Source organism: Pongo pygmaeus, chromosome 6, assembly GCF_028885625.2.
Source record: "Pongo pygmaeus isolate AG05252 chromosome 6, NHGRI_mPonPyg2-v2.0_pri, whole genome shotgun sequence".
NCBI lineage: Eukaryota > Metazoa > Chordata > Mammalia > Primates > Hominidae > Pongo > Pongo pygmaeus.
In genome coordinates this window covers 78962179-78980012 of record NC_072379.2, presented here as the reverse complement: position 1 = coordinate 78980012, position 17834 = coordinate 78962179, and the positions used below count along the sequence as shown (strand labels likewise).

The 17834-nt window shown below is 35.2% G+C and overlaps 1 protein-coding gene across 4 annotated transcripts in view; it reads left to right on the top strand.

Annotated features, from left to right (window-relative positions):
- GLCCI1 (glucocorticoid induced 1) overlaps nt 1-17834 on the top strand; it is a 119897-nt gene that overhangs the window by 43116 nt on the left and 58947 nt on the right. For all 4 annotated transcript variants that reach the window (XM_054496637.2, XM_054496635.2, XM_054496636.2 and 1 more), the window contains exon 3: nt 10109-10195. In XM_054496637.2, the coding sequence (XP_054352612.1) occupies nt 10109-10195 (87 nt within the window). The remainder of the gene's footprint in view (nt 1-10108; nt 10196-17834) is intronic.

The window sequence follows — 17834 nt, the reverse complement described above, 5'->3', positions numbered from 1 at the left end:
TATCAGATACATGGTTTGCAAATATTTTCTCCCATTCTGTGGGTTGCCTTTTTATTCTTTTTTTTTTTTTTTTTTTTTTTTTTTGAGATGGAGTCTTGCTCTGTCACCCAGGCTGGAGTGCAGTGGTGTGATCTCAGCTCACTGCAAGCTCCACCTCCTGGGTTCATGCCATTCTCTTGCCTCAGCCTCCCGAGTAGCTGGGACTACAGGCGCCTGCCACCATGCCCGGCTAATTTTTTGTATTTTTTAGTAGAGACGGGGTTTCACTGTGTTAGCCAGGATGGTCTTGATCTCCTGACCTCGTGATCTGCCCGCCTCAGCCTCCCAAAGTGCTGGGATTACAGGCGTGAGCCACCACGCCTGGCCAGGTTGCCTTTTTATTCTTTTGATAGTGTACTAGTTTTTAATTTTGATAAAGTCCAGTTTATCTATTTTTCCATTTGTTGCCTGTACTTTTGTTGGCATATTCAAGAAATCCTTACCAAATCCAGTGTCAGGAAGCTTTCTTATTTTCTTCTAGGAATTTTAGCCTTTAAGTTTAGGTCTTTGATCCATTTGAGTCCATTTTTGTAAAAGGTAAGAGTCCAACTTCGTTCTTTTGGATGTGAATATCCAGTTCTCCCAGCACCACTTGTTGAAAAGGCTGTCCTTTTCCCATTGAATGGCCTTGACACCCTTATCAAAAATCAATTTACCATATATGCTAGGGTTTATTACTGGCTGCTGTATTTATTACAGTGGTCTGTGCCTTGTGGCTTTTTGCGTTATGCCATAATTGGGAAAGATTTTTTCCACTCCAAGTTAAAAAAATTCATTTAAACTATATTTTCTTTTAATAGTTTTATGTTTCTTTTTAAATATTTGTGTCTTTGATATTTCTGGAGTTTATTTTGATGGAAGGCATGAGGTGATATCCAGCTTTATTTATTTTTCAAAGTGACTAACAGTTGATAAAGAGTTTTATCTTTTCCCTGCTGATTTGAGATATCATTGTTATATCATAAATTTCCATTCTTATTTGGATCTCTTTCTGGCTTCTCTATGCTATACTATATACCGTTAATATCTTTTTTAATACTGAATGATTTTAATTTGTATTGCTTAGTAATTCATTTTAATAATTTGTATGGTTAGTCTTGCATATTTATTTTTCTCAGTTAATTTTATAATTTGTCCAATTCCTCAAAATGTTTTATATTACAATTAAATATGAATTCAGGGGAATTGTTACCATATTGAATTTTATCCAAGAAAGGGGTATATCTTTTTATTCATTCAAGCGTTATGTTTGCCCTTCAGAATATTTTACAACTTCTTATTGGAACAACACATTTCTTGTTAAACTTATATCTAAATATTTTGTCTTTTTTGGTTGCTGTTGTAATTAGGATATTTAATATCTAATTTATGTACAGGACATCTTCAACTTGACTTTTCTTGTTTCTAGTAATTTTTAGGTAATTTTCTTTGGTTTTTCGGCTGTACGATCATCCAAATAGTAATTCTACATCCTTTTCGTTATTTATTTCTTGGTATGCGTCCTTTTTTGGAATTGCATTTGTTGCCACTCGCAGAACCATGTAAACTAACAGTTATGGTACTGAATGCCTTGACTTCTTTTTTTTTTTTTTTGAGACGGAGTCTTGCTCTGTCGCCCAGGCTGGAGTGCAATGGCACTATCTTGGCTCACTGCAGCCTCCACTTTCTAGGTTTAAGTGATTCTCCTGCCTTAGCCTCCCGAGTAGCTGGAATTACAGGCACCCGCCACCATGCCCAGCTAATTTTTTAATTTTTTAGTAGAGACGGGGTTTCACCATGTTGGTCAGGCTGGTCTCAAATTCCTCAGGTGGACCTCAGGTGATCCACCCATCTCGGCCTCCCAAAGTGCTGAGATGACAGATGTGAGCCACCGCACCTGGCTGCCTTGGCCTCTTTCTTGACTCTAATGGTAATGTATCTAGTTTACTCACTGGACAAGGTATACTGACATTTGCTGTGAGGCATATGTGCTTGTTATACATAGAGTACACATGCTTATTTTACTAATGATTTTTCTTGTTTTAATCAGGAATAATAATTTATGTGGAAAATGCCATTTCATCAGTGAATATGTTTGTTAATTTTATATTTGTTTATTATTCAGCAATGAGTTCTTAAATTTTTTTTTTTGAGCCTTAGAGTACTTTTACACTTGCTTCATAAACAGGTTTTGCAAGATTTCCTTCCTCTGTGCTCTAGCATAACACAGTATAAATATCATCTGAATTCTCTGTCACTTGGGTCTGAAAGGATTTTACCTAAGTAACTTACTAGCCTAGTATGTTTTTGGATTGTAGCACTTTAGAAAATTTTCTTAATTTCTTCCGTGGCACTTGGTCTCTTGGTTGATACCAGGGAGAGATTTCAAAACTTGTATTCTCTGAGGGGTGAGAGATGGGATGGTTAGATCTTAAATAAAATTACATATACTGATACTTCCCTTTCTCCAGGTGATGTTATTATTATATTTGGTATTTTATTGTTTTAAATTAATTTTTAAAAGTTAAACTATGAAACATGAGACATGCCAAAAGCACATAAAGCAGTTTCTCTTAATCTCATTAGACTTCAGTGTATGGAGTTTTATGATCCTGCCTCTATGCCAGCATCTTTCCCTAGAAATCTATTTGTTTTTATTTGTTTTTAAGAAACAGATCCAGACTAAGTACTTAGCATTTGGCTTTAGGCAACATTCAATAAAGTTAACTAACTCTGAACTAAAACATATATATTCTTTTCTGTTGATGTCATATTTAAAGTACCTAGCCTTTTCCTCCATTCCTGAAAGAAGCTTGGTTGGGGAGGACTTTAGTCAAAGGAATAGATGATGCACCTCAAATACTTACTGATATAAAAAATAACTTTCAGTTTTATCACTGTGATCAGAAATTCATTTCCTGACCAAAAGTCACACTTTATACAGCTGTCTGAGTTTCCTGTGCCCTTGTCAAAGGGCTTGCTGTTGAAATATATTTAAGAAACAGCAGTTGCTGAAACATTTTAGGGGCTGGGGGACTTCTTCATGAAATGGAAGCAAGACTGAAGATTTGGCTGTTTTTGCCTCTTAGATTGCATTCTAGGGGTCTAAATTATTTTTTGTGGAGCTGGCCCCTGACTGGCTGTTGAGATCACCTTTACTTTTTCTCTCAGCCATCATCTAATTATGAGACAGAGGATTGTAGAATCCTAGAGTTGAATAGTTCACACCAAATTAGTCATGTTCCTGGTTTAGGGAGTAATTTCTTTCATTGCTAAAGGAATATACTCAGCTATATTGATGAAAGATGTTAACCCATAACTAAAATATTTAACATTTTATTCATTAGCTTCAAATACTATCTCTAAAATTACCAAAGTCAAAATTCTACTTATTAATTTTAATAGGTTATATGTTCATTTGTTTCAAAAGTAGAAAGTATACAGCGAAAGGCCTTTCCCATACCCCCGTTACCCTGATACTTAGTTTTCTTCCCTTTATGAGAAACATGTAGCTGGAAACAAAATTAACCTGTTTTTCTTCATTGCTTTCTCATGCCTTTGCCCCTAAGCACACTCTAGGTAAAATTGTGAAATAGGTTGTATTTATTTGGAATAACACTCTTACTCTGGTCCCCTGACCTGTGTTGGTTTTGTACATTGACTTATACATTGGTTCTCAACCTGTTATATCTTGTATCAATTTTCTATGAAAAATTCCTATGATAATATTAAACAGAATTTACTGAGAAAGACATTTTTACGTTAGAGACATTATGTCTTAACAATTAAGATCGGCCGGGCGCGGTGGCTTATGCCTGTAATCCCAGCACTTTGGGAGACCGAGGTGGGCAGATCACGAGGTCAGGAGATCAAGACCATCCTGGCTAACATGGTGAAACCCCATCTCTACTAAAAATACAAAAAATTAGCCGTGTGTGGTGGCGGGCACCTGTAGTCCCAACTACTCGGGAGGCTGAGGCAGGAGAATGGCGTGAACCCGGGAGGTGGAGCTTGCAGCGAGCCGAGATCGCGCCACTGCACTCCAGCCTGGGCGACAGAGTGAGACTCCATCTCAAAAACGAAAAAAAAAACAAGATCATAGAGTTATAGTTTAAAATTAGGTCATAGTTTACAGTATGGTATGAGAAAGCAGTATGCCTCTCAAGGTATACTGTTTTGTATAAATGAATGAATAAGTGAATGATTGATATGGGAGATACCATATTGTTAGGAACCACTATAAACCAAGGGAAAACTCTTCCATGCTATTGGAATTCTAACAGCTTTTGGGGGACAACTATTATTGTCAACATAGCCTATTGCAATGAGGATTATATGAAATAATCCATGTTAAGCTTCTAGCACAGTATCTATGACATAACAGACACTGATACATATTAGTTGCCTTTGATTAGAATCGATAGTATTTTACTGTTACCAGGTTTAAATAATATGGAATTAAGTGGACAGGAAAAGTCATTATTACTAGTATCAACTATTGATTATACAATTATGAACATTAGGTCTGGACTGGTAGGAAATGGCATAGAAATGATACAAATGACCCCAGAGCATGTGAGGCTCTGAAATTCAATAAACAATTTCTGGTAGGTCAGGATTCATTCAGTCAGAGGTAGTTATTGTGTGTTTACTGTCTTACAAATAAGAAATGGTACTTCAAATCTATAGGTTCAGGTGCAGGAGAGTGTATTTACATTCTTAGGAAAACTACTCCCTCCTCCATTACTTAGTTATCCTATTGGTGATGTTCATGCCATCATCTTAGCACTATTAGTTTTTATGACTTCAGTGGGTGTTTTTTAGAATGGTGTGAAAAATATTTTTGGCGGTATGTAGTAATCACCTGTGTTGCTGATTTTCTGTCAGATGTAAGAGATTTTAAAACAATAACATGTTCAAAGCTAGCAAGAAAAATGAGTGGGTATATGGTCAACATGACACCTTGAGTGCAGAATCCGTATCTTATTGATTTCAATTTTTTAGTCTAACACTGGTTTTCAAACTTTAGAATCCATCAGAATCATCTGAAAAGGTTGCTTAAAAAATAAGAAGTATATTTCTTGGCCTTATCTAAGAGTTCCAGATCTAGTAGTCTGAGGTTGAGCCTGAGAATTTGCTTTTCTAACATGTGATGGTGCTGCTGCTCATCTGGGGACTGCACTTTGAAACTGGTCTAACATAATGAGCACAAAACTTAGCATAGAGTTGGAGCTTGATAAAAAATTTGAATATATAACTGCTGCTATTACTGAATTCCTAAAGCTTAAAAAAAAAACCTTCCAACTTTACATAAAATAAAAATGCAGTCTTAACTTTCACAGTGTTTTGTTTGAGCTGAATTTTGCCTTTTTCTACACTCTTTGCTAGTCAGAGCAGCTATTTACTGTATCTGGTTACCACTCTTCCCAGAAAGGCAAAGGATAATTACACTAGAACCACAGTCTTTTGTGCTGCTTTGTAATACTTCATCAAGATAGACTTTCCAAAATAATATTTTAAAAAGTTTTAAAAGAAGTTAAAAAATTTTTTATTAGTCAAAAGAAAAACAAATTTTTGTAAACAAAAACAAATATTTGTAAGTAATGAAGGGTTTGTCATTACCTGTTCTAAACGTTTTTTATAATTTAAGATGAGTCTGTGGTCATATATAATTCTTAATTTAAGTATCATTGATTTTTCAGCTAATTACATCTCATTTCTTGCTAGGTTTATCATTGCTATAAGTACTATAAAATAATTAGCAGTCAGTACTCATATTTCTATAATCGATTTATAAACTACAATAAATTTTAAGACCAGTGATGAACCACATAAAATAGATTTTTTAATATTTAAATAAGATTAAAGAATTTTGTGATGTTTTTGTTTATGGATTTTTTTTTTAAGTGGCTTTACACTTTTGCACATTGACAAAGAATGTTTTTTGCTAGGAGTTAGTTTGAGCTGGTTTGAAGTTGATAAAATTAAAAAGCATATTGGCCCTTTCTAGTTAATGAATAAAGATATACACATAACAAAAGCACCCAGTATTTAAGCTTCCTGGTTGATCTAGCCAAAAATAATTTTTCTAATGGTATTCATTTTGAAGCCTCTTTAGTCCTGTGCAGTGGGATTGTTCTCTTTGTATTTTACTTAGAGAAAAAGTGATTCTCACACAGGTTGGAGCTGGGAGGATGGCCCTAGAGGTTGGAAAGAAATTTCATGGTCTGGACTTTGGAGACTTCCAGGGAGTGAGAATAAAAAAGGACCCCTTCTACCTATAGGTATCCTTTTTACATAGAGTATTTTTTTTCCAACTACCTTTTTTGTTAATAGTCTTACAGATAGGTTTTAGTTCTGCATTGTTCAAGTGTACAGAAGTTTCATTTCTTTTAAATGATGGTATGATATTACAATTTTTCCTAAATTTATTTGACTGTGGAACCCTTTTTGTTTACTCCTTTTAACACCAAGGGCACGGTTATATGTAGCATTATTTAAAAAATTCTAGTCTAGATTAATGGACAGAATAACAGACCAGTTGGAAGGGGCTGCTTGCTGATATGAAAGGAAATAACTTTTGCTACTTTGTGTTATTTTCCTGATTGAAATGGTAAAACATTTCTCAAATACACAGGTTTAATAAATTGAATTCAAATTAGTTCACCTTCTGTGACTTCTTAATCATCAGCTTTAAATAGATTTGATTTTGGTAGCCATCTTTTGGTTTTGTTTTGGCTAAAATAACTCATTAAAAATCAGTGATCAGTGTATAGAACACTGCCCTCCAATTGAACTTTCTTTAGTATTGGAAATGTTCCGTATTTGTGTTGTCCTATATGACAGCCAGTAGCCACATGTGGTTATTGAGCTTTTAAAATGTGCTAAGTGTGACTAAGGAACTTTAGTTTTATTAAGTCCTCATTAATTTAAATCTAAATAGGCACATGTAGCTAGTAGCTATTGTATTGGACATTTCAATCTATAGAATATATTTGTAGATGAGAATATTTTTCATACTGTTTATTTTAAATTGATGGAACTAAAACTACTCTTTCGGGGATATTTTTGGAAAGTTAATACTATGATGACCTTAAATTATATGCATTCTGTAGTCACATGATTGAGAGAACTCTTTCAGTCGTTTTTCTCTTTTAAAAACTACAGTCGTTGTCACTTGATGAGGGGGATATGTTTTGAGAAATGTATCATTAGGCATTCATCGCTGTGCGAACATCATAGGGTGTACTTACACAAACCTAGATGGTGTAGCCTACTACACACTGAGGTTATGTGGCATAGCCCATTGCTCTTAGGCTACAAAACTGTACAGCATGTTACCGTACTGCAGACTGTAGGCAATTGTAACATAGTGGTATTTGTATATCTAAACACAGAAAAGGCACAGTAAAAATATAATATATAAAGGTAGAAAATGATACACCTGTATAGGGCATGTACCATGGAATGGAGTTTGCAGGACTGGAACCTGCTGCAATTGGGTCAGTGAGTGGTGAGTGAATGTGAAGCCTTAGGGTATTACCAGAAACTACTGTAGACTTTCTAAGCACTGCACATTTAGGCTACACTAAGTTTATAACAAATATTTTTCTTTCTTCAATAATGTTAACCTTGGCTTACCATAACATTTTTACTTCATAAACTTAATTTTGTTTAGCTTTTTGATCCTTTCATAATAACACTTAGCTTAAAACACAAACATATTGTACAACCATACCAAACTATTCTTATTCTATAAGCTTTTATTTATTTATTTATTGCTTTTTAGACTTTTTTTTAAAGCTAAGACAAACATACACATTAGCCTAGGCCCACACAAGATCAGGATCATCAAGACATCACTAGGTAATAGGAATTTTTCAGCTTCATTATAATTTTATGAGACCACTGTTATTTATGCCATCCATCATTGACCAAAACATTGTTATGCAGCACATAACTATACATATACTACTAACTTGATTTCTTTTGTAGGTAATTCTTTTGTGTAAATAATACACTCTGAAATAATTGAATAGGTTTTCACATTCATTTTTAAGAAAAGGATAATAGGAAGAAAGAAGATAATCTGTGAGATAAGAGAACTCAGATTTAGTTCCGTTTGCTATTGGCATGCTTGCCAGTATTGAAGCAGTTGCAGAATTTTTGTGGCTATTAATTTATCTGTAAGTTGGAGATACAGTATATGTTAATGTCCTTTGAAAAAGGGCTGTACAAAATGAATGTAATTCATATTATAAATGTTGATTTTGAATAATTGTGGAAAATGCTAAAAATTTGACTCATTTTCTGTGAATATACTTTGAGTTATAAAGATTATGATCCTTAATATTTTCATTTTGATAAGAGTAATGCTCAGTTGGTAGACAGGTAAAACCATTAAGTTATATAAATTATCAAAATAAAAGTGACTAAACAATTGAATAATTTTGGAATAAATTCATTATTAAGGATACAATTATTCGGAGGGCTGAATTGTTTTCAGAGTAGCTCATCTTATCTAGGATGGAACATAGGAAATTCTAATAAGTAATAGTTTTTTATAAGCAACTTATTTAATATATTGATACCTCTTATCCGTGGTCTTGCTGATTGAATAAAGTATTTTACTCTGTCAATTGACTTAACAACCTCTTTTTACTAGTGAACTGCTCAAGCAGTTTATTTTTGTGTTTATTCAGCTAGCATTCAGTTGTTAGTGGTTTTTTTGAATATCGTTGCTTTTAAGACGTGGTGATTATTTTAAAAGTTTCCACAAGCATTTTGAACTGCAAAATAGAGCTGATGAATTCTTCATAAGAACTTATATGTTATGTAGTCACAAGTATGGCCTTAATATAAATGATACCTTTTTCAGCATGTAATGAAAAATAATTTTTAAAGCTGTATATAGTTACTGTGACAATCATTGCCCTCTAAGTAGTGGTTTTTACCCTTTCTGATTTACATTACGCAAGAGTCTTCTCATGTATTAAAGATGATATTTTAATATTTAATTATTATTTTTTTTTTGAGACAGAGTTTCACTCCCGTCGCCCGAGCTGGAGTGCAATGACGTGATCTTGGCTCACTGCAGCCTCTGCCTCCTGGGTTCAAGTGATTCTTCTGTCTCAGCCTCCTAAGTAGCTGAGATTACAGGCGCTCGCCACCAGGCCCAGCTAATTTTTTAGAGATGGGGTTTCACCATGTTGGTCAGGCTGGTCTCAGACTCCTGACCTCAGGTGATACACCCCTCTTGGCCTCCCAAAGTGCTGGGATTACAGGTGTGAGCCACCATGCCCAGCCTATTGTTTAATTTTTTAATACAACTATTAAATGGTCTTAGCACTGTATGGCATTATTTCGGATTTAGTGATTTGTGTTACATTTGAGGATAGTATCTATTAATGGCTAAATAACTGAAAATGATATTTTAGATAAAAATGATTCTGTTTTCTGACATACGGTTCAGGTTTTTTAGAAGATGTATTACTTTAGTTTATATTCTGTTTATTTAGCTTATATTTTACTATTTTTAATCTTTTTCACTTTTATAATAACTTTATGTGTTTTATATAAAGAGGCCTGATATTTTTCAAAAAAGATACTAATACTTACTCTTCCCCAAGCACAGAAAAAGTAGTACAGTCAGCCCTCTAGCTAAATATTTGAAATGTAGGTCATTCTTAGTACTACTGCTTTGGAGATACTTTTGTTCATTTTACCTCTATTGAATTTAGTGGAAACACCATTTCATATTTAGTTTGGCTATTCTCTTTAAAAACACCAATACACATATCTTTACTATTCCCTTTGAATTTTATAATTAAGTTATTTATGTTATTGATGTGAAGATATCAAATGTTTTAAGTAAGATGACTCAGAGACGTCTTTGAGCATATATAATTCAGAATATGGCAGAATATTTTAAACATTTCACGGGGTCACGAAACTCTTAGCGTTTAAAGGATTTTAGTATAGCTCTCTAACTGGTATGTGCTAAGAATTTGAAATATGTTTCAGTTGCTTGAGATTAGGAAGTAGAGATAAAATTTCTTATTTTATTTATATATATATATATTTTTTAAAGACACCTAGCTGTTGGGCAGAAGAGGGTGCAGAAAAGAGGTCACATCAGCGTTCTGCGTCATGGGGGAGTGCTGATCAACTAAAAGAGGTAAGTTATTTCTGTTTTCCGTCTGTAACCTTTTTTGGTCCTAGTAGATAACCTTAGTATTTCTTGAATGTAATGACACTTTTAAAATTTATCCTAACCTTACCTCTTTCAGTAAAGTTAGAACAAATTCTAGGGTAAGGTTAGAATAAATTCTAGGCAGGTTTTTGTAAGGTTAGGACAAATTCTAGTTTGGTAGGCTGCATTCTACATTTTGGTGAACAAGTCTAAATTTACCTTATTTGTGTATTTTGTGTCTTTTATAAATATTTGTTATGCACTCAGTCAGCTTTAACCTTTCCAGAGTGAAGTCTAATTTTATGTAATACTCTCTATCTTGTTCATTTTAGTTATCTTTTGTTCTCTCTTCAGCTTGCTTGTTTTTAAGTTGTAGCAACCAGAGCTATAGGTTATAGCTTTGTACAATGGTAGGATAGTGTTTTCTGTTTCTAATAGCTTTTTTATTTGAGAGGGAGTCTCGCTCTGTCGCCCAGGCTGGAATGCAGTGGCGCGATCTTGGCTCACTGCAGGCTCCACCTCCTGGGTTCACACCATTCTCCTGCCTCAGCCTCCGGAGTAACTGGGACTACAGGCACCCACCACCACGCCTGGCTAATTTTTTGTATTTTTAGTACATACACGGTTTCACTGTGTTAGCCAGGATGGTCTCAATCTCCTGATCTCATGATCCACCCGCCTCGGCCTCCCAAAGTGCTGGGATTACAGGCGTGATCTAATAGCTTTTTAATGATATCCAGCATATTGTTGCCCTTTGGAACCCAACAGTAATCCATGCTTCTTAGAAACTTAGTTTCTATGACCCATTTCTTTATTTATTATGAATAACCTGAGGTGTCATATCTTTATGTATATTTTGGATTATTTTTCCTGATACTTTTATCCATCTAAATTCTTTTCTATTTGTTTTTATAAATTACAGAAACTTTAGAATTGAAAGGTCATCCAGCCAATCTTCTAAATAAATACTCCTTAAAAAGATGGTCATCTAATCTCTGTTATTCTTTTTTTTTTTTTTTTTTTTTGAGGTGGAATCTCACTCTGTCACCCAGGCTGGAGGACAGTGGCACAGTCTTGGCTCACTGCAGCTTCCACCTCCCGGGTTGAAGCGATTCTCCTGCCTCAGCCACCCGAGTATCTGGGATTACAGATATGTGCCACGATGCCCAGCTAATTTTTGTATTTTTAGTAGAGATGGGGTTTTGCCATATTGGCCAGGCCAGTCTCGAACTCCTGACCTCAAGCGATCTGCCCACCTCGGCCTCCCAAAGTGCTGGGATTACAGGCATGAGCCACCACACCAGGCCATGATCATTCTTAGTGACGGAAACTCACTACTTTATAAAAAGAGCCAGTTTAATTGGTTTAATTGTTTCAAGTTGTTAAATATGTTCTCTTATGTATTGAACTTAGAATTAGATAACTTAGTTTTGACTTTGCCCTCTGGATCAATATTGAGTAAGTCTAAGTCTTTTAAAGGCTAGCAGTAAGTAATTTTTTTTCTCCAGAGTGAACATCTACATTTCTCTCAAAATTTTTTTCATATACCAGTTTCCAGGCCTCTTTGTATAATTTTTATGTACTATAGGTTATCAGTGTCCCTCATATACTGTGGTGTCTGGACTGCATAGATATAGTTTATTAGCATGATTTTACTTATGATTGTATTACATTTTAGCAGCTTCTTTATAGTATGGATGTAGAGACCTACTCAGCTCCTTCTGCCTACCATACATGTATGCAAAAAAATCAGTTTTCTCCAGCAGCAACAAAAAATAAATGAAGCTAAGTCTAATATCTCTAGCTTACTATAACTACATGTCTGTGTATAGCATATGAATAACAAAAAAGTGAACTTGTATTTTTATCTCAGAGTTGAATACAATCTTAGAGTTATCAACAAGATTTAGGCTGAAAGGAAGTAACACCAGATATTAATTTGAATCCATAGGAAGAATTGAAGAGTGCTGGGAATAGTAAATATGTGGATAAATATTAAAGAGTTTTTAATACTGTTTTGTTGGATTTATAATTTAACTATAACTGGATTTCAGTAATATATGACATACACTCTTAAAAAGGAATGACTGATTCAGTGAGAACATTTGATTGTTTTCCACAGAAGGCAACCATAAAGCTGGACAAAACTGTCAAAACAATTGTTTGAGTACTTTACCAAACAAACTGAGAAGCTTTATTCATGAAAACTAATGAACATAGGATAAGAATAGCACAAATTCGTGATCTGGTGCTACTCCTTTTCTCCTTTCCTTGTCCCTAGCTCTGTTGCATAGCATTTCAATCAGGATGAAAACCAGCAGCTTTGCTTCCACTTTTGCAGAGAAATCACTTGCTATGGAGCATTGTAGGTTAGAATAGGGATCTTTGTGGCAAGTAAACAGAGAGGGCCAACAACTTTATTAGTCTAAGACTGTAGTCCAATTTGGGGCCAGCAGTAGGCTCATGAACTAGTTGAGTTTAATAGAAAGTTTTGAGAGGTAAGACAATAGTGGGAGCTTGATAAATTCCCCACATATCCCAGGTTGACTGGAGGCTGTGGACATGCACCTCAGAGAACAGAGTGGGCCCAGGCCACCAATGCGTTCTTGGCTAGGAGAGCCTAGGAATAGGTGCAGAGGAAATTCAAGTGGGCTGCTGGAAATAAAACCAGGGAGGCGGAGCTTGCAGTGAGCCAAGATCGCGCCACTGCACTGCAGCCTGGGTAACAGAGCGAGACTCCATCCCCCAAAAAATAAAAAATAATAAAAGAATTTTTACAAAGAGATAGTCATTCTAAAAAAGAAGGAAACAAAATTTTAGAGTTAAAAAGGGCAATAACTAAATATAAAAATGTTAGATGGGTTTGACAACAGATTTGCGATGGCAGTAGAATCAATGAATTAGAAGATAAGTCAATAGAATTTATATACTCTGAAGAATGGAGAGGAAAAAAAGATTAAAGTTGAAAAAGCCTCATAGGAGAAAAGAGACAGAGCAGAGAAAAAGAATCAAAGAAATACTGACAGAGAACTTTGCAAATTTGATGAAAAACAATCTACAGATTCATGAAGCTTAACTAACCACAACTAGGAAAACACAAAGAGAGCCATAAAAAGAAGAAAATGGGTCATCACACGTAGGGGACCTCTAATAGCTTTAACAGCTGACTTTAAAATCAGAAGTGATGGGGACCATAAGGCCTGATGCATTCAAAGTGCTGAAAGAAAAAAAAATAAACCAAAAAAACTGTCAACCAAGTATTCTATATCCAGCAAAACTAGTCTTCCAAAGTGAAGGTGAAAAAATGGCATTCCCAGGTAAAACTTGAGAGAATTTCTCCCTTTCAGACTGTCTTATAAGAAATATTAAAGCAAATCTTCAGGCTGAAAGGAAGTAGCACTGTATATTAGTTTGTATCCATAGGAAGAATTAAAGAATGCTGGGAATAGTAAATATGTGGTAAATATGAAGGAGTTTTCAACATTGTTTTGTTGGATTTATAGCAGGTACATGAAATATATATATGATAATAGCACAAAGGAGGAGTTAGGAAAAGGACATAAATTATAGTTTCTATTTGACTGATATTAAGTATTATTGTGATATACATTGTGATAAATTAAGATACATTATAATCCCTAGAGCAGTTGCTAAGTTACTAAGAAGATAACTCCAAAAATGTAAAAAAAAAAAAAAAAAAAAAAAAAAACCAGAGGAATTAAAATGGCATACTAAAAAATATCACAAAGCAGGAAAGGAAGAATAGGTAAACAAAAAAAGTTGTGACACAAAAATAGAAGCCTGCACCATTCATCCCTCCCACCCCCCAATGGAGTACTAAATTTTAACAACTATCTGCACAGGGAAAAACACCATTCACAAGAACCCAAAATCAAGTGATCAACCACAGTACCGAGTTTTAAGTTCATAGCACCAAAAGAGGCATTGAGTAGGCCAGGAGAGAGAGTCTTGAATTGCTGATGTTACCCCTCCATTCCCTGGCAGCAATTGTGTGGAGCACAGAATCTGTGCACTTTGGGGAAGAAGAGCACAGCAACTGGGGAACTTTACACTGAACTTAGTACTGCCATATCACAGTGAAGAATAAAGCCATGCTGGCCTCAGCCAGTGCCTGTGCATGGAGGGAGCGTTTGGACCAACCTCAGCCAGAGGAGAATCGACCATTCCAGCAGTCAGAACTTTTTATTGGCAAGCTTTAAAGAGAGAGACAGATAGACAGACAGACACCCCCTGTTTGCTGAGGAGAAAGTTAAGGGAAAAGAACAACAGTCTTTGTCTGGTAATCAAGAGAATTCTCCCAGATCTTTTTCAAGACCTCCAAGGTGGTAGGTATAACTCTACAAATCTGAAAAAAACACAGTGTTATTGGGCTTGGGGCCCAAGTCTCTTTGAATACCTGGAAAGCCTTCCCAAGAAGGACAGGCACAAACAAGCCCAGACTGTGAAGACTACAATAAATACCTAACTCTTCAATGCCCAGACACTGAGGAACATCTACAGTAATTAGCACCATCCAGGAAAACATGACCTCACCAAATGAACCAGGCACCAGAGACTAATCCTAGAGAAACAGAGATATATAACCTTTCAGACAAAGAATTCAAAGTAGCGATGTTGAGGAAACTCACGCCTGTAATCCCAGCAACTTGGGAGGCCAAGGTGGGCAGATCCCTTGAGGTCAGGAGTTTGAGACCAGCCTGGCCAACATGGTGAAACTCTGTCTCTACTAAAAATACAAAAATTAGCTGGGCGTGGTGGCACACACCTGTAGTCCCAGCTACTGGGGAGGCTGAGGCACAAGAATCGCTTGAGCCTGGGAGGTGGGGGTTGCAGTGAGCCAAGATCACACCACTGTACTCCTGCCTGGGTAACAGAGTGAAACCCTATCTCAAAAATAAAAGGAAGAAAGCATACCACCAGAAAAAAATCACCAAAAGGAAGACAAGAAGGGTAGAAAGAAGGAAGGAAGAGAAAACCAGAAAACAAATAATAAAATGGCAGGAGTAAGTTCCTACTTATCCGTAATAAAATGGAATGTAAATGGACTAAACTCTCCAAACAAAAGACAACGAGTGGCTGAATGGATGAAAAAAAAAAAAAAGAGAGAGAGACCCAATGATCTATTGCCTACAAGAAACACACTTCACCTATAAAGATAAACATAGACTGAAACTAAAAGGATGGAAAGATATTCCATGCCAGTGGAAACCAAAAAAGAGCAGGAGTTGCTATGCTTATATCAGGCAAAATAGATTTGGAGACAAAACTGTAAGAAAAGACAGGGTCATTATATAATGATAAAGGGGTCAATTCAACAAGAGGATGTAATGATTGTAAGTATATATGTACCCAACACTGGAGCACCCAGGTATATAAAACAAATATTATTAGAGCTAAAGAGGAGGATAGACCCCAATACAATAATAGGTGGAGACTTCAACACCCTACTTTCAGTATTAGACAGATCTCCTAGACAGAAAATCAGCAAGGAAACATTGGGCTTAATCTGCACTGTAGAACAAATGGACCTAAGAGATATTTACAGAACATTTCATCCAACAGCCTCAGAATACAAATTTTCCTCCTCAGCACATGGATCATTCTCAAAGACAGACCACATATTAGGTCACAAAACATGTCTTAAAATATTCAGAACAATTGAAATAATATCAGGAATCCTCTCTGACCACAGTGGAATAAAACTACAAATCAATAACAAGGGGAATTTTGGAAACTATACAAGTACATGGAAATTAAACAATATGCTCCTAAATGACCAGTGAGTCAATGAAGAAATGAAGAAGGAAATTGAAAAACTTCTTGAAACAAATGATAATGGAAGCACAACATACCAAAATCTATGGGATATAGCAAAAGCAGCACTAAGAGGGAAATTTATAGCTGTAAGTGCCTACATCAAAAAAGAAGAAAAACTTCAAATAAATGACCTAACAATGCATCTTAAAAAACAGCAAAAGCAAGAGCAAACCAAACTGAAAATTAGTATTAGAAAAGAAATAATAAAGATCAGAGCTGAAATAAAATGGATTTGAAATGAAGAAAACACTACAAAAGATGACTGAAATTAAAAGTTAGTTTTTTGAAAAGATAAAATTGACAAACCTTTAGCCAAGGTAACCAAGAAAAAAAAGAATACCCAAATAAATCAGAGGTGAAAAAGAAGACTTTACAGCCAATACCACAGAAATTCAAAAGATCATTAGTGGCTACTTTGAGCAACTGTATGCCAATAAATTGGAATATCTATAAGAAATGAATAAATTCTCAGACATGTATAACCTACCAAGACAGAATCATGAAGAAATCCAAAGCCCAAATGGGCCAATAACAAGCAGAGATTGAACCCATACTAAAAAGTCTCCCAGTAAAGAAAAGCCTGGGGACCCAATGGCTTCACTGCTGAATTCTACCAAACATTTAAAGAACACCTAGTACCAATCCTACTAAAGCTTTTCCAAAAAATGGAGGGAGTTGGAATACTTTCAAACTCGTTCTACAAGACTAGTATTACCCTGATACCAAAACCAGACAAAGACACATCAGAAAAGTAAAAACAACAGGGCAGTTTATCTGATGAATATTGATGCAAAAATCCTCAACAAAATAACTAGCAAACCAAATTCAGCAATACATGAAAAAGATCATTCATCCTGTCTAAGTTGGATTTATCCCAGGGATGCAAACATGGTTCAGCAAACTCAAATCAATGTGATACATCATATCAACAAAATGAACAAAAGCCATATGATCATTTCAATTGATGCTGAAAAAACATTTGATAAAGTTCAGCATCTCTTCATGTTAAAAACCCTCAAAAAAACTGGCTGTAGAAGGAACATACCTCAACATAATAAAAGCTATATATCCCACAGCTATTATTGTGCTGAATAGGGAAAAAAAAAAAAGGATGTTCACTTTCACCAGTGTTATTCAACATAGTACTGGAAGTCTTAGCTAGAGTAATCATAAAAGAGAGAGAAATAAAGGGTATTTGAATTGGAAAGGAAGAAGTCAAATTATCCTTGTTTGTAGATGATATAATCTTATATCTGGAAAAACCCAGACTCCATCAAAAAGCTATTGAAACTGATAAACAAATTCAGTTAAGTTGCAGAATACAAAATCAACATACAAAAATCAGCAGTGTTCCTATATTCTTAAAGTGAACAATATAAAAAGAAATAAAAAGTAATCCCATTTACAATAGACACAAATAAAATTAAATGCCTTGGAATTATTCAAAGAACTGAAAGATCTCTACAATGAAAAGTATGAGACACTGATGAAAGAAATTGAAGAGGACACCAAAAAATGGAAGGATACTTCATGTTCATTAATTTGAAGAATCAATATTGTTAAAATGTCTGTTCTACCCAAAGCAATCTTAGATTCAATGCAATTCCTATCAAAATACCAATGAAATTCTTCACAGAAATGAAAAAACTAAATTTGTATGGAACGACAAAAGACCCAGGATAGCCAAAGCTGTCCTAAGCGAAAAGAACAAAACCGGAGGAATGACATGACCTGACTTTAAATTCTACTGAAGAGCTATAGTAACCAAAACAGCATGGCACTGGCA